At 41.1% G+C, this 21,206-nt stretch overlaps 2 protein-coding genes across 7 annotated transcripts; one reads left to right on the top strand and one right to left on the bottom strand.

The window, feature by feature from the left end:
* The first annotated feature begins 1,486 nt into the window (after positions 1-1,486).
* txlng (taxilin gamma) lies at positions 1,487-10,442 on the top strand. Of its 5 annotated transcripts, XM_076146858.1 has the most exons (12): positions 1,840-2,017; positions 3,823-3,932; positions 4,170-4,317; positions 4,547-4,638; positions 5,054-5,224; positions 5,519-5,713; positions 6,436-6,555; positions 7,339-7,413; positions 8,408-8,500; positions 8,584-8,679; positions 9,166-9,543; positions 10,006-10,442. In XM_076146858.1, the coding sequence occupies exons 1-11, from the start codon at positions 1,855-1,857 to the stop codon at positions 9,505-9,507; spliced, it is 1,605 nt and encodes a 534-aa protein (XP_076002973.1). In that variant the 5' UTR covers positions 1,840-1,854; the 3' UTR covers positions 9,508-9,543; positions 10,006-10,442. The 5 variants fall into 5 exon arrangements, with proteins under 5 accessions (XP_076002974.1, XP_076002976.1, XP_076002973.1 ...); XM_076146859.1 differs by lacking the exon at positions 1,840-2,017 and adding an exon at positions 1,487-1,586 and having other exon boundaries at positions 9,166-10,442; XM_076146861.1 differs by lacking the exon at positions 1,840-2,017 and adding an exon at positions 1,546-1,574 and having other exon boundaries at positions 9,166-10,442.
* Positions 10,443-11,754: 1,312 nt separating this feature from the next.
* LOC142995995 (histone-binding protein RBBP7) lies at positions 11,755-20,924 on the bottom strand. Of its 2 annotated transcripts, none has more exons than XM_076146862.1 (12): positions 20,751-20,924; positions 19,544-19,688; positions 17,821-17,966; positions 16,667-16,843; positions 16,463-16,578; positions 15,368-15,528; positions 15,164-15,290; positions 14,801-14,878; positions 13,609-13,685; positions 13,370-13,427; positions 12,871-12,981; positions 11,755-12,506 (listed from the first exon to the last, which is right to left on the bottom strand). In XM_076146862.1, exons 1-12 carry the CDS (start codon positions 20,764-20,766, stop codon positions 12,438-12,440), a joined length of 1,281 nt encoding a protein of 426 aa, XP_076002977.1. In that variant the 5' UTR covers positions 20,767-20,924; the 3' UTR covers positions 11,755-12,437. The 2 variants fall into 2 exon arrangements, with proteins under 2 accessions (XP_076002977.1, XP_076002978.1); XM_076146863.1 differs by having other exon boundaries at positions 16,667-16,840.
* Between the last annotated feature and the right edge of the window lie 282 nt (positions 20,925-21,206).

The raw sequence follows: 21,206 nt of genomic DNA, 5'->3' as shown, positions 1-21,206 counted from the left end.
TCTCTCTCTTTTTCTCCCCCCCTCTCTCTTTCTCTCCCTCTCTCTATACCTCTCTCTCTCATACACAACATTTGATCTCAAATGTATTCATGTTGATTCGGGGGTAGATATGGAAATAGCATGCAAGACAGGGAGAGGGAGAGAGAGAAAGAGATGTACAATGTTACAATGGGGGCAGCGGTTCATGCATGTAGTTGAGGTTGATGCAGGGGGGAGGCAACTTGGCAGAGCAGATGGTGGGAGGTTAGTTGGGGATGAGGAGAATGGCAGGGTGGGAATGTGGTGGTTGGGAGGGGTCAGCCACAGAAGTTGGGATGGGGGGTGCTCCCTGCCCATTTAGCTTCTTTCCTTTTTTATTGCCCCCTGCCGTCTTGGACCTCTGGCTCTGACCCTGCAGCACAAGATGATAGGACACACTTGGGTCCGGACCAAATCAACCGGGCAGAGACCACCTGGAGAGGGTGGTCTCAGCTCAGTTGAAATTGTTCCACAGAGCCGTTAATTTGCAGTGAGAAAGCACAATAAACCGATACAACTCTCTGGCTGTACTGTAAATGCTATGAAAAATAGTTTGTTTATAATGTGTATAGGTCATATATATTATAAATATAAATATAATATAGAAATATCAGAAGAGAAATTGATGGTTGTTTGCCTCCATCAGAGCACGTTTTCCAATGGAAGTGATGTAAATCAGAACATTGATTTCGATTTGTAGCCTTGATACTTGCTCAAACTTATGTATTGTTGATGTACCTGACGTTGTTAAATCAACTAATTGCAAGAAAAGCAATTATACACACATAGGGCTGATACTCCATTTTCAAATGTGTTTGTGGGGTCACTTCTTGCTCCAATCTGGTAAATCTTAACGCAGTTTGCAAGCGCATGATGAGTTTTTTTGCAAATCTTGGGCCACCAGTAAATGTTTCTATGTGAACACAAAGCCAACCAAGGATTGTTTGTAAACCTTCTCTGAACCAGAACAAAGCAAACTAACCACAGGTCGGAATACAGCTGTAATTGTAATAGTGTAACTAGTACTGCTCACAGAACAATGTGCAAAACCCATATGGACCACCAACTCACCAGCATTTTTTAAGAAACATTTGCAAATGGAGATGACACATGCTGCAAAAGTGCACAACACTGTAATACATAAGTAGGGGAATCATTTCTTCCTATATGTTGACAAACAACATGGGCAGTAATATAAGAGAGATACATTTGTGGTTCGTCGTGGTTAAGACTATTGCCTTGGATGTGCAACAGGGATGTTTTTGTATTCTGCCCTGAATGCGTTTCCTCCCATCGACCAATAGTCTGTCACTTCGTAAAAGGGCACCGACCACTTGAATTAATTCACAAAACACAGTTCGGATATTTACAAAAATAATTGCTACGTCACTTTATACTTACAAACGACAAACGACTACATGGTGGGTTTTTCGAATTATAAAAATGTCCAGATGAGAGCTGTCACGTTGGTAAGAGTATTTTATTTTGGAAAACTAGACGGAAGTTTGAGTTGCTTAATAATTGTGCCCTGCTACCACCCTTAGTAACACACACAGGTAACGCTCTGAGTAAGTATTATCTTCCCGGTATTTTTCATTTCAACGTGGTATATCACCGACGTCTACCGATCCAATTGTGTGAATGCTAGGTGTATCATACATATGAAATTAGCCGGAGTAAAGTTCACTTATAGTATTAGCCAATGAGCTAGCTGCGCAGGGGTAGCAATGATAACAACAGTAAACTAATGTAAGACATCCTTTGCAATTAGCTATACATTTCCACAGTTAACAATTTGGCTAACATTAACTTTTAATATCCAAGATAACACCTGTCATGTCCAGTTGCGCCCATACTGAGACAGGCCAACTTTGCATCAGGCGTAAACACTGGCTGCTTAGTGCTCGCATAGCCAAGTCACATCCACGACAGAGCAGAAACGCGCCGCTCAGTGTGGAGAGGACGGCACACCGGTCCGCCTTTGAAAACCTGGAGCTTTGTAGGTACCGTGTCGATCTATCTAAAGCATCGCCGAGATCATTTTAATCAGGAAAATTGAAGTATATTCTGAGCTAGACTGTTATTCGGTTTACACATTTTTCTCCAACCGACTAGCGTTTCTACATGCTTCTACTTCTGTCGCCTTTACCTAAACGAAACCACATTCTATAAGTAAATGATATAATGTATTTGAAACTGATCTTTGAATTGTGTCGGTAGGATTATAATTATTTTAAAGAGGTCGTCTTGTAATTGTGAGTATGCAGTGAAAATGCCACAACGTTGGGTACGGGAATCATAGTTATTAGTTATGTGCCACTTGTCTGCTACCTAGTGAGATCTAGTAGGAAATAAGTTATAAGATCTATTGGGGATTTTTGTTGTTTCTACCGCGCCCATAAATTCAAAGTACTATTCACTGAAATAACTTATACGCTACATTCTGCTTCAAGCGGAACACCACCAGATTGATGTAACTAACGAACTAAACTAAAGTACTTGTTTAGCGTTAGCTTATTTTAGCTGATGCCGAATCACAGCACGCTAGCGTTAGCACGAAACTGCGAACAACACGGTAGGATAGCTACACGATTGACTTCCGTCACTTTCATTTGTGTCACTTAATTGTCGAATCAAACCTGTATTTTAATAGCTCATATCTGGTGGAAGCCACGTGTCTAGTTATGTAGCAAGATGTGAAAGTGAACATTTATATTTGTAGGCCAGAGAGCTGACGGCGAGTTAGCCAGCGCCAATTGCACCATCAGTGATAGAGCGGTTTGGGAACATGCGCACGTGCATGTCTTCTCATCGTAGACTAATCCGGACATTTGATCTCCATGTGTGAAGGTGGATCGCTGCGTGTAGTATGTTTTCTGTATAGACAGTCTCAGTCCCATGTGGCAAACGGTCAGGCTGTAAACATGTGGTTGATGTGTAGCAGTTGTTCGTTGAATCTTGGTTAGGACTGAGTCGTAAATATGGTTCCAGGCATGTTTTTCTTTTTGCAGAATATATTTTTGATTGTAGAAAGCATGTGGCATTACAATGAGGATTCAGTCAATTTAAATCTTTGGGGTTTTTCTTAGTCAGGGTTAAGCATCTGACCAGCTGAACATGTGCAACAACAGATGTCCACCCAGGTTTAAACATTGTTTGTCCTGTTAATATAACATTTATATTGAATAATTAACAGGTCTCTAAACTTCAGAGACCACTACCTGTCCTTTAAGAGCTGCTATCTAGCCTCTTTGCTGATTGAAGTCTCTTGTTCTTTATTCAGTACATTGTGTATCTGTGATGAGGTTTCTGCTGTGTATATATATTGGTATTCTGATGTTGTCAATTATGATCTGCTTATCATGTTTTGGATACAACTGATGCAGTTTCTTAACAAGTTCCTCTATAAGAAAGGCAAAAGATGAACTACATCTAATGTTCATCATTGGAACCTTTGTTTGGATAACATCACTTTGTTAGTTTGATGACATCACTCTTGTTTGATTAATTAATTTTTAAAGTTGTGTGAGAGCATCTACTAAACAATAAACATCTGTCTGCAAATGTATTTTTATGGAGGTTGACAAGAAGACTGATGACTGACTGTTGAATTGTAAGAACAGATTTTTATTGAGAATCTAACACTTTCATTTAGTATTTTATAGGTGATTTTAGTTAAAACTGCTTATTTTTTCTCATTAAGTGTAATATGATTGAAATAGATTAGATTATTTGATGGTTAACTTAAACAGTACTGTGATGTTGCTGTCCCACCACTCATCAATGAGTGACCTTTCATTTCAGGCTTTGGATCAAGACTAATGGAGACAACCGGTGTTTGTGAGATTGATGTGGAGACCAGAAGAATTGTTGGAGGCAGTGATTCTGCACCTGACCTGGACAGCCCGTGTCAGGTAAACACTCAACATGTTGTTTTGTTTGATCTCTTAAGTTACTACACCATGTATCATGTTTCCTGTTCTTAAAGTTTGTTGGCTTGCAGGTGGTGGCTTGTATTCAACAAGTGTTATACCAAATGTAGCTATTGATCTGGTTTCACTAATGTTGGCACCTAGTAGGAAGATTCTTCACATTTTTAGAAGAAAATATGGCCGGGGGAAGTGAGTGAAGGACCTTTTGTGTATTTTCAGGAGGAGGTAGCAGTGTTTGGTCTGGGCTTGTGCTGCACTGAGGAGGTGAGGGGAGAAACTCCAGGCAGGGAGGACAGTCCCAGTGACCTGGGAGAGAGTGAGCTTGACCCTGGAGGAGACATCAAATCTGGAGATGACAAAGCTTTTGGTAGGTCCATAATGCTGTCTTCCTGCAGCAATTTCTGAAAGTTTAACATTTTAAAGCTGTTTTGGAAAGAATCGATTCCGATTTATGGAAAAGAAAAACAACAAGTCACTTTTAAATTACCTTCCGTCATGGCAATTATCTTGTAATTTCACTCTGCATGTGAGTCACGTGACTTTGTAGTAACTAATTAGTTACTGATTGGTAGATTTGTTCCGTTGTTCTGTCACAGGGAAAGAGGTTCTCCTTTTGATGCAGGCCCTGAACTCCTTAGCCACCCCTGAGGAGAAGCTAGCTGCCCTCTGCAAGAAATATGCAGACCTGGTAAGTTCTGGGGCAGTAAGTCTGTATCTGGATGATCTGGGGTCAGGAGAAAGGTCACACCAAGACTCATGCAGATGATGTTCTTTTTCTGAACGTCATCTAAAATGACCCATTGTCAAGCCACTTGGGGAGAAGGTTGTTTTACTATCAAAGTCTGTCCGAGTGCTAAAACTGACTTATCTCAGTAAGTAAAAACACAAATCCAACCTGACAGGCAACCTTAGTCAGTTTGTATTGTTTCCATTTGGACTTGGGAACCCATGTTTCCAAGTGTATGTTCCTTTATTGTGGATGTTATTTGGGGTTGATTGCATTACTGTTGGCATTGTGCTATTGAGTTGAGTTCAGAGCATTTAAAAATGTAGACCCTTGCTACCATGTGTGGCCAATGTTGTTTCTCATGTTGCTTGTTTAGTTGGAAGAGAGCCGCTGCATGCAGAAGCGGCTTAAAGCCCTACAGAAGAAGCAGTCTCAGATTGTGAAGGAGAAGATACACCTCCAGGGGGAGCACAGCAAGGCCATCCTGGCCCGCAGCAAGCTGGAGAGCCTGTGCAGAGAGCTGCAGAGACACAACAAGACACTCAAGGTATGCATCAGTGTAACCTCATGAAACATGTCTTTCTTTTTTTAATTAAAGGAAGACTTTAATGAGAGTATAGCATCACATTGAATGAACTTGCGGGATATCGATCTGGTCAGTTAAGTAGCAGAGGGGGTTGTTAATCAATTTCGGCTGCTTTGGTGTAAATAAAATGAACAGGTGCACTAGAGGGGCAGCAATTCCAGGGTGTCTTTAAGCCCTCTGTAGGTTGATCATTGTCATTTCCATCAAACAATGTGGCAACCTTTGCACAACGCCTCTCCTTCCCCCTCCTGGCAGGATGAGAATGCCCAGCGGTCCAGGGAGTATGAAGAGCAGCGTAAGGAGGCCATGCTGCATTTCCAGATGACACTTGGTGATATTGAGGTGCAGATGGAACAGCACAGCTCCCACAACACCAAGCTGCGACAGGAGAACATGGAGCTGGCTGAGAAACTAAAAAAACTTATCGAGCAGTACGAGCTCCGAGAGGAGGTAAGAGGCTCAGGCTTTTCCTGATTTATTTTGTTAGTTAACCAAAACCTGTAGTGACAAGGGCTCAGCATCAAACATCTAAGACCTTGGTGTACTGACCTAGTTGTTAAAGCCATGTATGTTAACAGAAAGTTTGCACCAAGTGCTTGGTCAGAGATTTGTTGGCTTTTATTTGAAATACATTTTATTTGAAATATTCTTGATTTTATACTGTATTAAATTGTCTAGTTAAGATGGCATGAGAAACTGGTGCCATCGAGTCATTTGGCTTAGTAAGGCACTGATTAGAGTCCTTCAGTGTGTGTGTGTGTGTGTGTGTGTGTGTGTGTGTGTGTGTGTGTGTGTGTGTGTGTGTGTGTGTGTGTGTGTGTGTGTGTGTGTGTGTGTGTGTGTGTGTGTGTGTGTGTGTGTGTGTGTGTGTGTGTGTGTGTGTGTGTGTGTGTGTGTGTGTGTGTGTGTGTGTGTGTGTGTGTGATCTGCATTTGCCTTGGGCTTATGTGAGACTCTGTAGAAAATATTACAAATGTAGCTAGTTTTTTCAGAGCGCTATTGAGTGCTATTTTTACCAGTAATGAAATAAATCCAGATTTTGGTCTTTTTATAAGTTGATCGGTAAATATTACGCTGGAAAATACAGCCACAACAAAACTGAGTCTTGTTTCTTAGCGCAGTCTGGCACAGTGTAGGAACTCTACTGAATCGGTCTCACTTGTCCCTTTCAGCACATAGACAAGGTGTTCAAGCACAAGGAGTTGCAGCAACAGCTGATGGATGCCAAGCTGCAAAGAATCACAGAGATGATGAAAGAGCTTGAAGAGAAACAGCAGAGGGAAAGAGACTTTGTGAGTATTTTCTTTTCCTGCATCATCTTTCTTAGGTTTCAGGACACCCGAGCCAGAGTAGTAGAAGAAGAAGAAGAAGAGCATCCTTTTATTATCCCAGCAGTTACAGAAATGTATATTCAGATACATGCGGTTACATTTCATGCTGTTCTTACATACATGCTTTTTACTCACAATGTTTAACACAATGCACAATGCAAATAACACGCATCTGAAATTGCGCCCTACACACACATGCCCAGTCAGCCCTTGGAGCAGGTTGGGGGTTCGTTGCCTTGCTCAAGGGCACCTAGGCTGTGCCCCCGAGGCAAACTGGCACTCCAGTCCACGCCTTTTGGTCCAGAGGGGACTCGAACCGGCTATCCTCCGGTTTTCCAAGCCGAGTCCCCTATGAACTGAGCTACTGTTGCCCCAAAAAGTAAAAAAGTAAAGGTTGCAGTGAGTTTCAACCCAATTACTACGTCCAAAAGATGGACTGTGGGGGAGACCCACACACCACCTGACAAAATATGTCACTTTTAATCAATCCACCACTTCACACACCTATTGGTCAGGTGTGTGTGTGGTGTTAAAGTGGGTAGGGTTTTCATTTTCCTCCTTGATTGACGTCCCACTGTAACATTTCTGGCCCCCATGCACATACTAGATAAATGGCTACTTTATTATTTATATAGAATGTGTTCCTTTCAAAATGCTGGCATCCTATAATTTTGTGTGAAACATTCCGAGTGGCTGTAAACAGGCCTTTAGCCCAATGTGTAAGACTGTGTTCTGCTGTTTCAGCTGCTCAAAGACGCCACAGAGTCCAGACGCAAGTGTGGTGTGATGAAGGAGCAGGAAATGCAGCTCAAACAACAGGTAAACACACACACTTTAATTTATATCTACATATAAAAAAGAGAACAGAGTGACATAAACACTATTTGATGAACATGTAGTGGTTTCACATGCTGTTAAATGAGTTAGGGTTTAGTTAGTTAAGTAACAATGTGACGATGTGTTAGCTGAGATCCACCTGAATACATTACACAGTTCAAACATGCCTATTTGAATGAATTTACAATGTTTATAGATGAAGGCATGGGCTAGCTGGGAATGTGCTATATCCTTAGCAATTAATTCCACAATTCTATCGTGCCTAGCATTGTAGAACCCCCTGTATAGTCGAGTAAGATGGATTTGTATAGACCAATTGTAATTTGTACAGTGTGTGCACTTTACCCTTGTGGCTTTTGTGTTGATGCACCTGGGCCAATTCACAAAAGTTTGTCGTGACTTCTTTAACTCTGACTCTCTCCGTGAACGATCAGGTCCTGTTTGGTTAGAAATGTCAAGCTCTAGAGGAGATTAAAGAAACTTTGGGAAAGAAATTCTACTTGGTGAAAAATCTCCTCATGTGTTCATCCGTGTGTCTATATGGATGCAGAGGGACCCAAGAAAAGTTATTCTATGACTTGGGGTTAAAAGGTTATGATACAAATGTGGAAGGTCAAAGAAGTTCTTCCAGGATCATGTCCAACCTGCCCACCAAGTTTCAAATTGGCAGCTTTGGTCTCCTTGAATCCTTTTTATTAGGGTTAGGGATGCAAAAGGTGGACAGTTGGACAGTTTTCATGAGAAGAAGTGCCATCACAATCATGCAATATTACGTGACTCTGGACCCTGTTGACCAAACTAGTTATAGATGCATAACATTCTTAAGCCTTAACACTCCAAACACCAAACAGCTATAATGGAATGAATCATTTTACCCTTTATAAGGCATTGATATAGTTAATGTTGCCAGACCAGTTTAAAGCCTTGAAAGTGTGTGTAGCTGCTCACTGCCCTTGTTTACTGTTGTCCCTCACAGCTTTCCCTCTACATGGACAAGTTTGAAGAGTTCCAGAGTACTCTGGCTAAAAGCAATGAGGTCTTCACCACTTTTAGACAGGAGATGGAGAAGGTGAGAACATGTGTAAATACTGAGATGGCTTTGGCCCCGTTGATGTTTACGGTGCATTGCTTACTGTTGGTGTTTATCTCCAGATGACCAAAAAGATCAAGAAGCTTGAGAAGGAAACGGCTCAGTGGAGAACCAAATGGGAGAGCAACAACCAGGCCCTGCTGCAGATGGCTGAGGAGGTGATCATCATAACTCTCTTCCTATTTGCTTGACATTGCTTAGGTCTTAATTAGTGTGGAAATGTACTGCTGTGTTCTGGAACTGCTGGCAAGGAGGCTACATTTACAGCCATGTTCTGTCGATGCATAAGTGGAGCACTGTCAGGCCTGTATAGTTTGATTTAATTTTGCAGTTTGTCCAAGTTGAGCTCGGACCTGAACGTGGTTCTAAGCTGGAAGTCTAAGGCTGACATAAAATTTGATGCGACTTCATCGCATTTCAAATGTTGCCTTGTAAGTTTAGACTGTGGGATTTCTTAACCCTTTGGTATGTAGTCAGTATACAAAAATGGAGCAAGTGTTCAGTCCTGGAATTGATGTTGTGTGATTACACCTTCCTTTTGCGTAAACAAGTCCTTCTAAGAGCTGTTATTGGCTAAACAAAGCAGTGTGGTGATATTTCTTATGGTTGGAAAGTCTAAACACATGTTATTTTTCATGTTTCAGAAAACTCTGCGTGATGGCCATTTCAAGGCCCTGCAGGGGAAGCTGGAGCTGCTGGAGCGGCTGTGCAGAGCTTTGCAGAAAGAGAGAAACGACCTCAACAACCAGCTTGGTTTTCTCCAGGAGCAAGGACACAGTCAGGACACTGCATCCCATGAAGGCCAAGCACAGGCTGCAGAACAAAATGAGGATGAAGAGGTAGATGGCGACGCGGTAGATGGCAAGCAGCTGGAGAGGGAGGGGGAGGACATCCACCAAGCACCAAGACCTCCTGAAGTGAAAGCCCCAACTGCTGCTGACGAAATCACTCTGAGTGGGAGCAGCCAGCCCAGCTCTGCAGTGTAGGACTGAAAAGACCTCCTCCCCGTGTGGCCTCTGTAGGTGAGAAGGGCTTGGAAAGACTTGTCCACTAACTTACAGCCTAGTTCCACAACTCGCCACAAAAAAAACATCATTGTTGTTTTCATTTTATTTTTAAGGTCCAGGGCCTGCACCTGCAGGTTTCTAAACTGAAAACTGAACTGATATATTTTGTGCATTAGAAAAGTTCAATGACTGTATCAAGGATTATATTGTAATATTTCACCCATGTTTACATTGGTTATAAGAATTGGCTTTGTGGTGAGCACTTCGTACTCCCTGTTTTCTATCATAACTGTATTTTCATAGGAAAATCCCATGCAGTTGCGTTGAAGCTACGGAGTCAGACTCAAATTGACTTTTATTCCTCTCGCCGTGTTTCCCTGCAGCATTGCATGTCTCATCGAAAAATTCAAAATGGCCAAAAAAAAAAAAGGGCACTGTCACTCAAAATGGAGCCTAATAGTGAGATTCTTTTTTCAGATGCTGTGGGAAGAAACAACAGTATAGAAGAATTGAAGAGCTTGATATCAGGACTAGCCACAGGGTAATGATCCACCCCCACTTTTGCCCCACAGATGAATCAGGTTTTTTAAATCGAAATTGATTTATAACATTTTGTAAGTGATTCCAGGCCTTCAGTGGGGGTGAGGTGTGCAGTGCAGGATAGGTACTGCTACAAGAGAATCAGGTGAATTTGCTTTGATGGTATTGGATTCAATCATGCCATGTCCTGTTTTCAGCTGTCACTTCCAACTATTGCTTTTGAGTAGTGACATTTTATTTCTATATGATGAGCCTGTATCAAGTTTAAAAATGTTGAGTTATATTTGAGGAACACGTCTTGTCATCTTTATATTGACAGGTCTTTGAATGTGATTTGCTTTTCTAATGGATTTGAATAAAATCTAATTTAATCAGCAGTGCATATTAATAGGAGCTACAATAGGAGCTGCAGTTTTGCAGAAAAGTGTAGTGTAAAAAGATGTAGAGTCCTCATGAGGACAGTAGGAAATCACCGGGGTCAATTTAAGTATCAGGTTTGTTCATATGTACTACCCAAGTGAGGATAGTACAATTATCACTGCATTATGATTTTGATTTAATACAACACATACACAAGTGTTGTGAATTACCTCACACAATCATGTCTTACTAATTTTTCATTTCACTTTCCAACATATTTCCTATCACCCATGGACCAACTTGTTGGTAGAGATAAGACATGTCAGTTTTGCTTCCTTGTCATGTTTAGCTCCTGCCCACCTGCTCCATTACCAACATGTACTGTGCATATGTAGCTGTACTATATATGGGCAGGTATAGACTAATGACACTAAGACTAATGAAAAATTGTTAAACTTCAAAACTCGTAAAATACAATACATATGCACAGTATATGTTGCATAGCTGTACTAGAGTCACTATTTAGGTAATGGAGCTGTATTATAACAAAACATTGCTATCCCAAAATTACAACCGATACTACAAATCAACAGAAGGATGCAAGACTTAATATATAATTAAAAATAAGAGTTTCTCAGAGTGGGTATAGACAGCCCATTGTTTTGCCCGATAGGCTAAGAAAATGCAGCAGTGGGTGTAAGCATTTTGTCAATGCTGTGGTTTTGGTGTGAATAACTGCAGTCTGCTTGATCTTATGTGAGCTCCCCTGGCCTCAAAATACCCTGACCACCACCTTGTTTTCTTTAAAAGACATTTCCATTTGTCTTCCACATCATGTGGGTTGAGAAACAGTGGGTGCATGCCGTTTTCATGCAACGCCCTGAGCCGAATGTTTCACAGCCATTATTTTTCTTTGTTGCCCCAAATTGACTCTCAGGGTAATGTCAGAATCTACCTCTGCAGGTGAGACTGGGAAAGAGACATGAGTCACATGGCTTCAGAAAGCTTTATTTCTTTTCTTAAAAAAAAAGAGCCACACCCCCTTTTTGATTGTACTATGTTCTTATAGTCCTGCCTTGCTTTTCAATAAACAATTTCTAGAATTTCCAAGGGTTGTGAACTTATCACTCCAAAAGTTATGTCTGCTTGAAGCATTCATTCTTGAAAAGGCTTTTGACAGAGTCGTCTGTAGGCGCTGCACAACTGAAAATGCATAGACGGCAGCATTTCTTACATAGAGAGCATACAGAGCTGATTGAAGCCAGTCAGCCTTCAGTCTGAGGAAATGATGACGGTTAACAATTACGTTTTTTTTGCAAAGTAAGAAAAAAAAATGTATTGCAATTTCTGCAAAACTGCACGAGAAATAAAACATGGTATTTTTACATGAGAAAAGAAAAATAGACATGCATTCACCTCAAGTGCACTAGTTTAGTCCCACACCTTCCCCTCAAACTGTTTAGTGGGAAAAAGGGTGTGTACCTCATGTCTCAGCTACAAGTGGGGTGCAGAAATAACAGAATGTTACTTTTAAGGACACCTGTAACATACCAGTAAATATGGTAATATGTAAAAAAATAAACTATGAAAGCCACAGGGATCAGGTTTCCCAAAAGCATTGTGGTACTCAGATTGGTTCTTTCATCTGGGTTTCCATACACACATCTTCTGATGCCTTTATTTACCATAAATCCAAACATGGAAAAACTTCCACCTTGCCCTTGATTCAAAGTAAATTGACAGGACCAATAGGAAAACACTCGGCGCACACCTGCTTTTGGGTACCTGGGACAATACAACGTATGCAAAGACTGAATCCATCTTTTCTTTACTAAGGTTGAGTCAATATTACTTCTCACTTTCCACTTTCTTCAGAGAATAGCAGCACATTTTCCATTTAGTAGAAATGAGCCAGAGGGGGAAATGACTGACCGGGCTGGGTCTAGAGCTCAGAGCATTGAGGTGGGCTTGTCCCTGTTCAAAGACCCCTGCAGAAAGGAAGAGGTGCGTTAAGAACCCTGGGCTTCCAGCTCTGATGCAGGAGTGTCTGGCTCCTCGTCATTGTAGATGTTCTCAGCCTGGAGGAAGATACAAAAGCATTATTGTCCAATGTGCATTTAGTGGTTGGAACAGCAAGGGCACTTACTCCAACTAAGCGAAACAGGGACAATTCTTTAGATAACATTCACTATAACTTGGTGTTCAAATATCCCATTTGCCACTCGATTTCATGGAGTCCAATTTTCCCAATACAGTGGTTATGACTGCCTAATCTCAACGCTACATTGGGATGCATTTGCTGAAGGAGGAGGCTGAAACTATTTTCTCAACACCTTCCCTGATTCTAGCTTTTGTGGGCATACCACGAGTGCATTTTATTGATGGTAAGCTGAAGCAGTATCTTTCAGTCTGTCAACATTTAAGTAGGTGAATTGAACTCACCATCTGCCACACTTGCATGATGTTGTCCTCAGACACTGAGCAGATGACCCATGGCTCATTGGGGTTCCAGGAGAAGTCAGAGATCTTTGCTGTGTGGCCCCCATGGATGAACTGATGAGAAGCACACATTTACACCTCACATTAAAGACCTTATCAGATTGTTCCTGCATTGTGATTGGTGCTCCACCGAGAACAAATACTTTAAAAACATTTTTTTTGCTTGAGCTCAACATGAAAATGCAATTTGTGATTTTAATAAGCTTCATTTAAGAGTGAAAGGGAAAACAAGTTTTGATCTGGAGAGAGGTTTGAATTTTTTAAACCTCTTCTAGACATGAAATCCATTATGTTATTCTGTTGGCAGCCTTTGCATTGTTGTAATTTTGTATGTTTGAATAACTGATAACCATGACTTTAATGCCAGATGGATTACAGGGCTCCAATCTGAAGGGGGCTTTTGTGGAATGTGGCCTTGGCTTCAGATTAGGGCGTCACTTACCAAAAGCTCTGGTGGACCATCCTCAGCATCTTCTGCCGACTGCTCCTCCCCAATTTTACTGCAACACAAATATGTGGCATCAGTATTCCTCAATATATATATCTACATTTGTGGCCATCCATGCACGTTTGATTGTTTAATTATTGTTTATGGATACTCTCTCTCCACCACCAATGATGATGGTTGGAGCGGGTCATGAGAGTATATGTTTAACTTGAATATATGGCTGATGCTTTTACCTGAGGTCCCAGACATTGAGACGCCGATCAGTGCCACTGGAGGCCAGAATTGTCTCATTGTGGGGAGACCATTGTACCTAAATCAGAACAATGCCACAAAATGATGGAGCAATAATACCCATCTAATCTACAGTGGAACAAATACTACATTTCCATTTGGCTGCTGGTATTCATGGAACTTTCTTATTGTCAATAATACATTACAGTCATTTCATGATCCTGTGGTAACCAAGAAAAGATGATCTTAGTCAACTGGACTTCTAGTAAAGACTTGAAGCGGTTTCACCTCTCACCCGAAAGGCATCTTCAGTTCTGACAGTCTGGTTTGAATTCCCAGAATGTAATCTCTGTGGAGTCCATGTCAGGGTTGTTGATACTGTAAATGGGTCATTATCAGGGACGTCAATACTCCTGATTAGTTCTCCTGGTTGGAAGGATCGTCGCTAGAGTAATTGGAGTCCCCTGTGGCCAGGTGTGGACGGCACTCGAGGTTCTCCTTTGTGCCATAACGTTGTTCATTAGAGACTGAACAATTGTTTAGCCTCCTGGGGAGGGATGAGAGAGCAGCATTGTACATGGGTGATAAGTGGTGTCATAGACCTCCTCGGCTCAGAGATGGTTTCTCGATCTTCACGTAGATAAACATAGTTTATTTTACTCCTCTTTCAAGCATCCATCTTCCCTGTGGTGGTGCGGTGTGCACTCTGTTGTCCTCAAAGGAGTGTCCCCTGTCCGTCAAGTGTAGGTGTACTGGTGAGTCTTGTCCTGAAGAGCTGGCCCTACTATGTTGAGCCATGTGTTTGTTGTTGTTTGCTGAGAACACCAACAACTGCCGTCCACACCTGGCCACAATGACATTACAACAATCAGGAGGAGTTCAACCCTGATTATGACCAATTGGAGTAGCGATGAACCTGACCACGACTTCACAGAGGTTAAATCCTGGGAATTCCCACCAGTGTGTCAGAACCTTTCCCGTGAGAGGTGAAAGCTCTTCAGGTCTTACCTAGCAAGTCCAGTTGCCTTAGATCTACTTTCCTTGGATGACCGTGGAGACATGTCACAGACATGTTCCTATAGTGGCTTTCTATTATTATCATTTAAAAAAGGTAAAGTAATGTTTCTACTGAATGATCCCCAGTCACTACATCATTCTTAATGGAAATAACAATTGAATCACATAAGATATTACCTGGAAAATTTCATCTTTGTGGGACTCAAAGGAGTGAAGCTTCAGTTTAAGGTTCCTAAGATCCCACAATGCAACAGTCTGAATGAAACACAGAGATGAGCAAACACTGCATTAAATATTTTAACTACTTCAATATTGAACCCAAAGCTACTTTTCCTCACTCTGGGAGACTTGCACATCATCATTCTCGAGCAGTATCAGTTTGGAACTGGAAAATAACCTTAAGTGGTTTTTCATTTGAAAAACATAATTCTTTTAAATGTAAATGAATAGAAAAACCCAGCAAATATGGAGACTAATTATTTGCTTTCAGGATGACAGCCTACTGAAGATCTATGCAGTTCACTTGTTTCTCTGTTCTACCTTATCAGCAGAGCCAGTGGCGAGAATGAACTCGCTGTAAGGGTTGAAGCTCAGACAGTTGACCTCAGCAGTGTGAGCGTCTACTGCGTGACTGGCCTTGGATGTAGTGTTGGAACGAGTGTCCCATCTGGAGATAAGACAAAAGGTAAAGGCAAAGTTTGAAATAAAAAATTAAAAGGAGAGGTTTTAACTTAAATAACTTACATCATGAGTTTCTGGTCATCAGCAACTGAGCCAAACAGGGATTCATGGAGCAAATGCCAGGAAACATCTTCCACCACTGCTGTGTGGCCGGTGAAAATGGTCTTTGCATCCACAATCTTACCTTCCTTCGGCCCAGCCCCAATGTCCCACAGGCAAATGGTCTGCAGAGAATTCACACAGGGATGGCAGATTTCAATTGCTACGATTTGACTTTTCTTACTCTTTGACCAAGTCTAGAATTGGGATGATAGAGGAGTTGGGGGGGGGGGGGGGGGTTGTGGCCTGGTGTGACCAACCTTGAGAAACTCAGAAATCAAGAGAAAAGATGGAATCTCCAGATATCTTATAGCAATTACATAACTCCATTATTGGTCCTAGCTATAAATATCTCTTGTAATGTGAAAGCAGTCTTACACATACAACTGGCTTATGACACCACAACCACAACAGAACTGTAACGACAAAGGCTGACATGTTGTTACTGAAGGTTAAACAAACAAGGTTCAGGTCCAAAAGGATATTTTTGCACCAAAATGAAACTCAGGAAACATTCAGTCCCCAAGGACTTCACAATTTTTGATTTCACTGCAACAACTTCCTATCTCTTTCCATTATCAAACTTTTCTGTGTGCACTCCTGTTGCTCTAAGAGTACTCCTGCCAAACATTACTGTCTGTTATTTCCTACGCCTACCTTTAACATGTTTCATATTAATTGTTTATATTTGTCACCAACGTTAAAATGAAGTGAAATAAAAGCATCATCATAATTTCACTTGTTGTAAATTGCATTCTGCAACGGCTACAAGTAACCACTTCAACGATACTTAGATTATAACCAACCAACAGTAAATGTCAGTGCCGTGGGGAGACTTGAAGAGCTGAATGGGCTTTAGGAGGAGCCGCAAATGCGCCAGTCAGCTTACATGACCAATGTGTTTCTCCCCTTTTCTCCCACACTGTTATAAGGTTGGAATCATACAATTGTCAGAAATGTAGAGAAAGACCATGAAAATAAAAATCAGTTGTGGTTTGGCTTAGATCTTTAAAAAAGGATCCTTTGAGGTCCCACTGAGTTTTGCTCACTGTCACTCACATGGTCATCAGAGGCACTGAGTAAGTTGCCACTCAGGTTGGGATTCCAGGAAAGGCCATAGCCTTCCTTCTGGTGGCCTTTCAACCTCAGGTCAGGATGACATTCTCCACTGGGATCTAAAACAAACAAAACAAATTCACTTATCATAACGTCTTATAGTCAGATTGTTTATTCACTGCAGTGTTTGGGACACAAAAATCCAACCTGGTTTAGAGGGGTGCTTAGTGTAGTCAAAGACCAGCACATCCGAGGTGGGGGTCTTGGTGGCAATGATACAGGGATTCTGGGGCATGTAACGTGCTCTGTTCACCTCCCCCTCATGGTTGATCTTGATCTCAATCTCTATCTTGCCACTTACTGAACCAAATCCGCCAAACTCTGACAAAACAATTCAGTCGGATATTAGTACATTCATGACAGGTAATCAGGATAAGTGGGCTATTCTATTCACTAATGATGCCAGTGATCATAGTGATTAACACTCAGTATGAATAGATTAGATCCACAAATAAATGTATGCTTGATGAAATTTGGAGTTCTGCAAGGCCGTAGAAACAACACTATATTTTATGTAAAGCCTTCTGATGTGTTGGCATTTTGTAATTCAATTGAAACATTAAGTAAGAGCTGTTGAGGCTCTTATCAGCAGATCTATTTATAACATTATTCACATAAAAAGAAACTAAATTCAAACTCACCCTGCTGGATGAGAAAGGCCTGAATTACTTTTAACCTTGTGAGCAGGCACTCTCTGTATACTTCAACTGTACCATCAAATGGTCTAGAGCCCTTACAGTCACACATACTAATACTACCTCTATAGGCCACGCCACAGAGCCTTCAGCACACAATGGGACACCTATCAACATACCTGCTGGAAGACAGAAAAGGACAGTTTCAGCATACAGATAAAACAGATCATGACATGGGTCTCACTTCAGTCAGTCCTTAATATTGTGAAAGGTCTCATTCATACATTTCATTTCTGGAGGAATAACTCTTCCTGAAAAAGACAATATTCAACAGAACCTCACTTTAGGGCTGCCACTAGTGATTGTTTTGATTTTGATTATTCTAATTGTTAAGTTGTTGTTAATTGATATGTATGTATATATGTATATGCTCTAAAAGTCTGTTTCTTACTGTAAGAGAGACAAGGGGAGATTCAAACGACAAGTTTTTTTAAACTCTAATAGTTCATTATAATTTATTATTTGTGACAGCCCTACTCAAGACTTCAAGGTTTGATCCTTTATCTTGACAGGGAGAGGTTTTCTAGCATGTCCTTTAAGTGTATCTAAAAAGCATTCCATTTTTGACTATAGTCCAAGCTTCAAAATGACTCCTGGTGTATTTACCTCCTTTTTCACTGTCATAGTGGGAGGCATCAAACTGAGCATCATCATTTGGCACCTGGACACTGGCAATGACAAGGTGGTTCTGCTCATCTGATGTATGGGTCCCCAAAACCAATCTGTGGACAGTATAATCCTTCCCCTCTGGCCTGCAGAGTTAAAAATCCCAGGTGTGGGTATTATCTTCTGCTAGTCATTCACAGTACCTTAATCCAGAAAGACACTGTACGAGTTTAACCCTGTTTGGTCAAAACCTTGTTTCTGTCCAATGTAAGGAGCGTCTAGATGCCCAAGTACTTGCCCAAACATTTGAAAAAAACCATTGAATCAAGTGCAGCTTTGTACAACTTTGCTAAAGTTTGCTCTATTCAATGAGAACTTGTTACAACAGATTTATTAGTGATCGTGTAAAACAAAGCTAGTGAGCTGCCTACAAAGTCAGCATTTTAAGTAATCATGTGCACACCCCCGCGACACAAAGGCTGTCCCAATTCTTAGACGCTGTCTGCTTAGATGCCATATTTTGACCGAATCCTAAGTCATAGTGCCAATGTTGACTTATCGAGTAAGGCAACCCCACAATGCAATAAGAAATTTTTCGCTCCACAATGTCGGACACGGGCAAGAGTGGAGCCACTAGCAGGTCATTTTCCAACTTAAGTTATTTTAACTACTGTGGAGTTTTTAGATTTGTTTTGTCATAGTTTGACAAAATGGTGTAATTTGTACATGAGCTGTATAAATGCTTTAACCTTTTTCTACATCAATCTTTTTTGTGGATTAGCATGTTGTGTCCCCTTGGCCGATTGTTTCTAATAGGAAGTTTCCCTGGTGACTGCACACAGCCTGCAGTCTGCAGCTGTACTGAGAGGAAGAGTGCCTGTGCTCCGCTCTCTTATTTGTATCAATCTATATTTATGCATCGTCATGTGTTATACTCTCAATTGCCTCGTTCCTGTTTGACTTGTATGTCAAAGCACTTTGTAAACTGTGCTATACAAGTAGAGTTATTATTTATGGAGTAAAAGTTTCTACTTTAACTGGAGGTAAACAACAATGGTTTCTTCTTTATAACATTTTATTTTAGATTTTAATCCAGTGTTATCAAAGATACCAAATACAGGATGATGCATTCTCGGGGAAACTTGTACAACATCTGAAATAAACTGACTTGTAAGGGAAATTAAAAATGCCATAGCTTAAAACAGTTACAGTAATGGATCTGAGGATTTTTTTGTTTGCGTATTCTATGTTGTAATCTGTTATTAATGGGTTAGTACTGTGAAAAGGGCCATTCAATTTATCTCAAGTCTTGATATAACCACCAATGTGTTTGAATATATTTACCAATGTAATGGGTTAAGATGTTAAACATAAGAAGAAAAGTAAAATCTAATTGTAAAAAGCTGCGATTTACAATTTGTGACATATCTGTGGCAACGTAGGATAAGCTGCATAGCATGATGCTGACTACTTAGGCAGCTGCCTATGTAGGCAACTCACTAGGTATTCCAACCGACCCAAAATGTCTATAATCTGAAATGATGACTTGTAACAACTCAGGTTCACTGGCGTGCATGAATTATTCACTACAGCTTTGCTGAACATTCTAAAGTGTTGCGCATCCAACACCTACAGCATATGCCACCGAACAAATTAGTCTATTCATCACTATGAATTTGAGGAACATATCTTATTGACAGTAAGATGAAGAAAAAGTAGGTACCTGCTGACATCTGGGAGCCACTGGACAGTGAGACTGGGCCATTCCAGTGCATGAGTCATCACCAGATCATAGAGGAAAGGTGTGTTTTTCTTCCAGATCTTGTACTCTTCATTGATCACCCTTTCTTCCACAGCATCATCATACACTTTAAGATGACACACAAGATGAAATATTACACTTATCTTGATTGATACTCATGTCAACTACCATAAATGTTCTATATTTACATCCCATTTGCAATAGAATATCAACCTGTCCGAATTAATGTACGAACCACAGTTTATTTAGTGAATACTAATCAAGCGATATGTTCTACTCATTGCACTTTCAGCAGGCATGAGAAGTAACGTTTTTGTTTGCTATTTGTTTTAATTGAAGCAATCATTTTACATGATATTGCGCATACAATTGTAGGATATTTTGGAGATCATTTTTTATACAGAAAGAGGGGGAAGAGGAGGGAGAGAGAGAGAGAGAAAGAAGGAAGGTTGGATTATTAATGGTGTTGTTGTTAAACTTTATATGTAGACCCTGAGGTAGAATACAAGTAGATTGAAATTGCAATGATCTCATAGGGATAAAGTGTTTACAGGATGATGTCAAACAGCAATGTAGGGGGGTACAAATCGCATCATAGGGTGAGAAGTAACTGAAGTAAAGATTCTACTTTCAGCAGACGCATGCATACAGTGCATCTTTCTTCCCTGCTCATCTCCAGTTTAGCTGAGTACAATAACCGCCGAAGCTAGATTCCACTCATCAGTGAAGTTTAAGTCGGAACCCACTACCTGTCACCTTTGGCCTCAGTGAGCCTACAGCTCAAGGGCCATTTGACATTAAGCACACCGTACACATCTACTTTGTTTCACAACACATTCACCTCAGCGGCGTATTTTGGCGAAGGGAGTTGTAGTAAATTAAGGTATGACAATAAGTCGCAAATAACACCCCGCCGAATTCTGAATTGTAGTTGAAATAAGTGTTGTTTTGTACCGTGCATGAACGGCGGAAGAAAATACAAGTTTACAACTCGTTGTTTTATCCTTAGAGCTAAGAATAGCAGCGATGTAGCTAAAACAAATTAGCCTCCAGATAACACTCATGTCATGCTAGCGGCAGCGATGGTAGTAAACAGCAGTGATGTGCGCTCAGAGCTGCACGCGGGTAAAGTAGCTCGCCGAACGCCAGGTAGCTATGTTTCACCTACCTTCTTTATCGGCCATGCTCCAAACTTAGCGCTGCGTCACGAAATTCAACAGCGAGGCCAAAAGACGCCACTTAAGCTAATTTTATTAGTATTCCAAACGCTTTCACTGCAGCGCGAAACTCTGCTTCTTCCTTTTAAGCGCGGATTTACTCTCCACCTACTACGCATGCGTCCTTACAAATACCAAGGAGTGACAGCATTGCGCGTGGTCTGCGCAGACGAACTAATACACTTGTTTCATAACCCATTTATCTTCGAGAGCCAACAGAATGGATGAAAGGCCTGGAACCTCAGCTGGTGCAGTGAATTTACAGGGACATCGCTCTTGAGAGGTCCCCGACTGCTTGGATTAAAGGCTTGCGTCAAAGCTGCTGGTGTTGTTTCTCTCCTCTGGTCACTTGGTGCCGCCATTTCATTGTAGCTTTTACTCCAGCTCGCCCTCCTGTTTGATGCCGG

This window comes from Genypterus blacodes, unplaced genomic scaffold, assembly GCF_046128005.1.
Source record: "Genypterus blacodes isolate CSIRO-AG114 ecotype Tasmania unplaced genomic scaffold, CSIRO-AGI_Gbla_v1 ptg000036l_1, whole genome shotgun sequence".
Lineage (NCBI taxonomy): Eukaryota > Metazoa > Chordata > Actinopteri > Ophidiiformes > Ophidiidae > Genypterus > Genypterus blacodes.
This window is presented reverse-complemented; position numbering and strand designations above follow the sequence as displayed.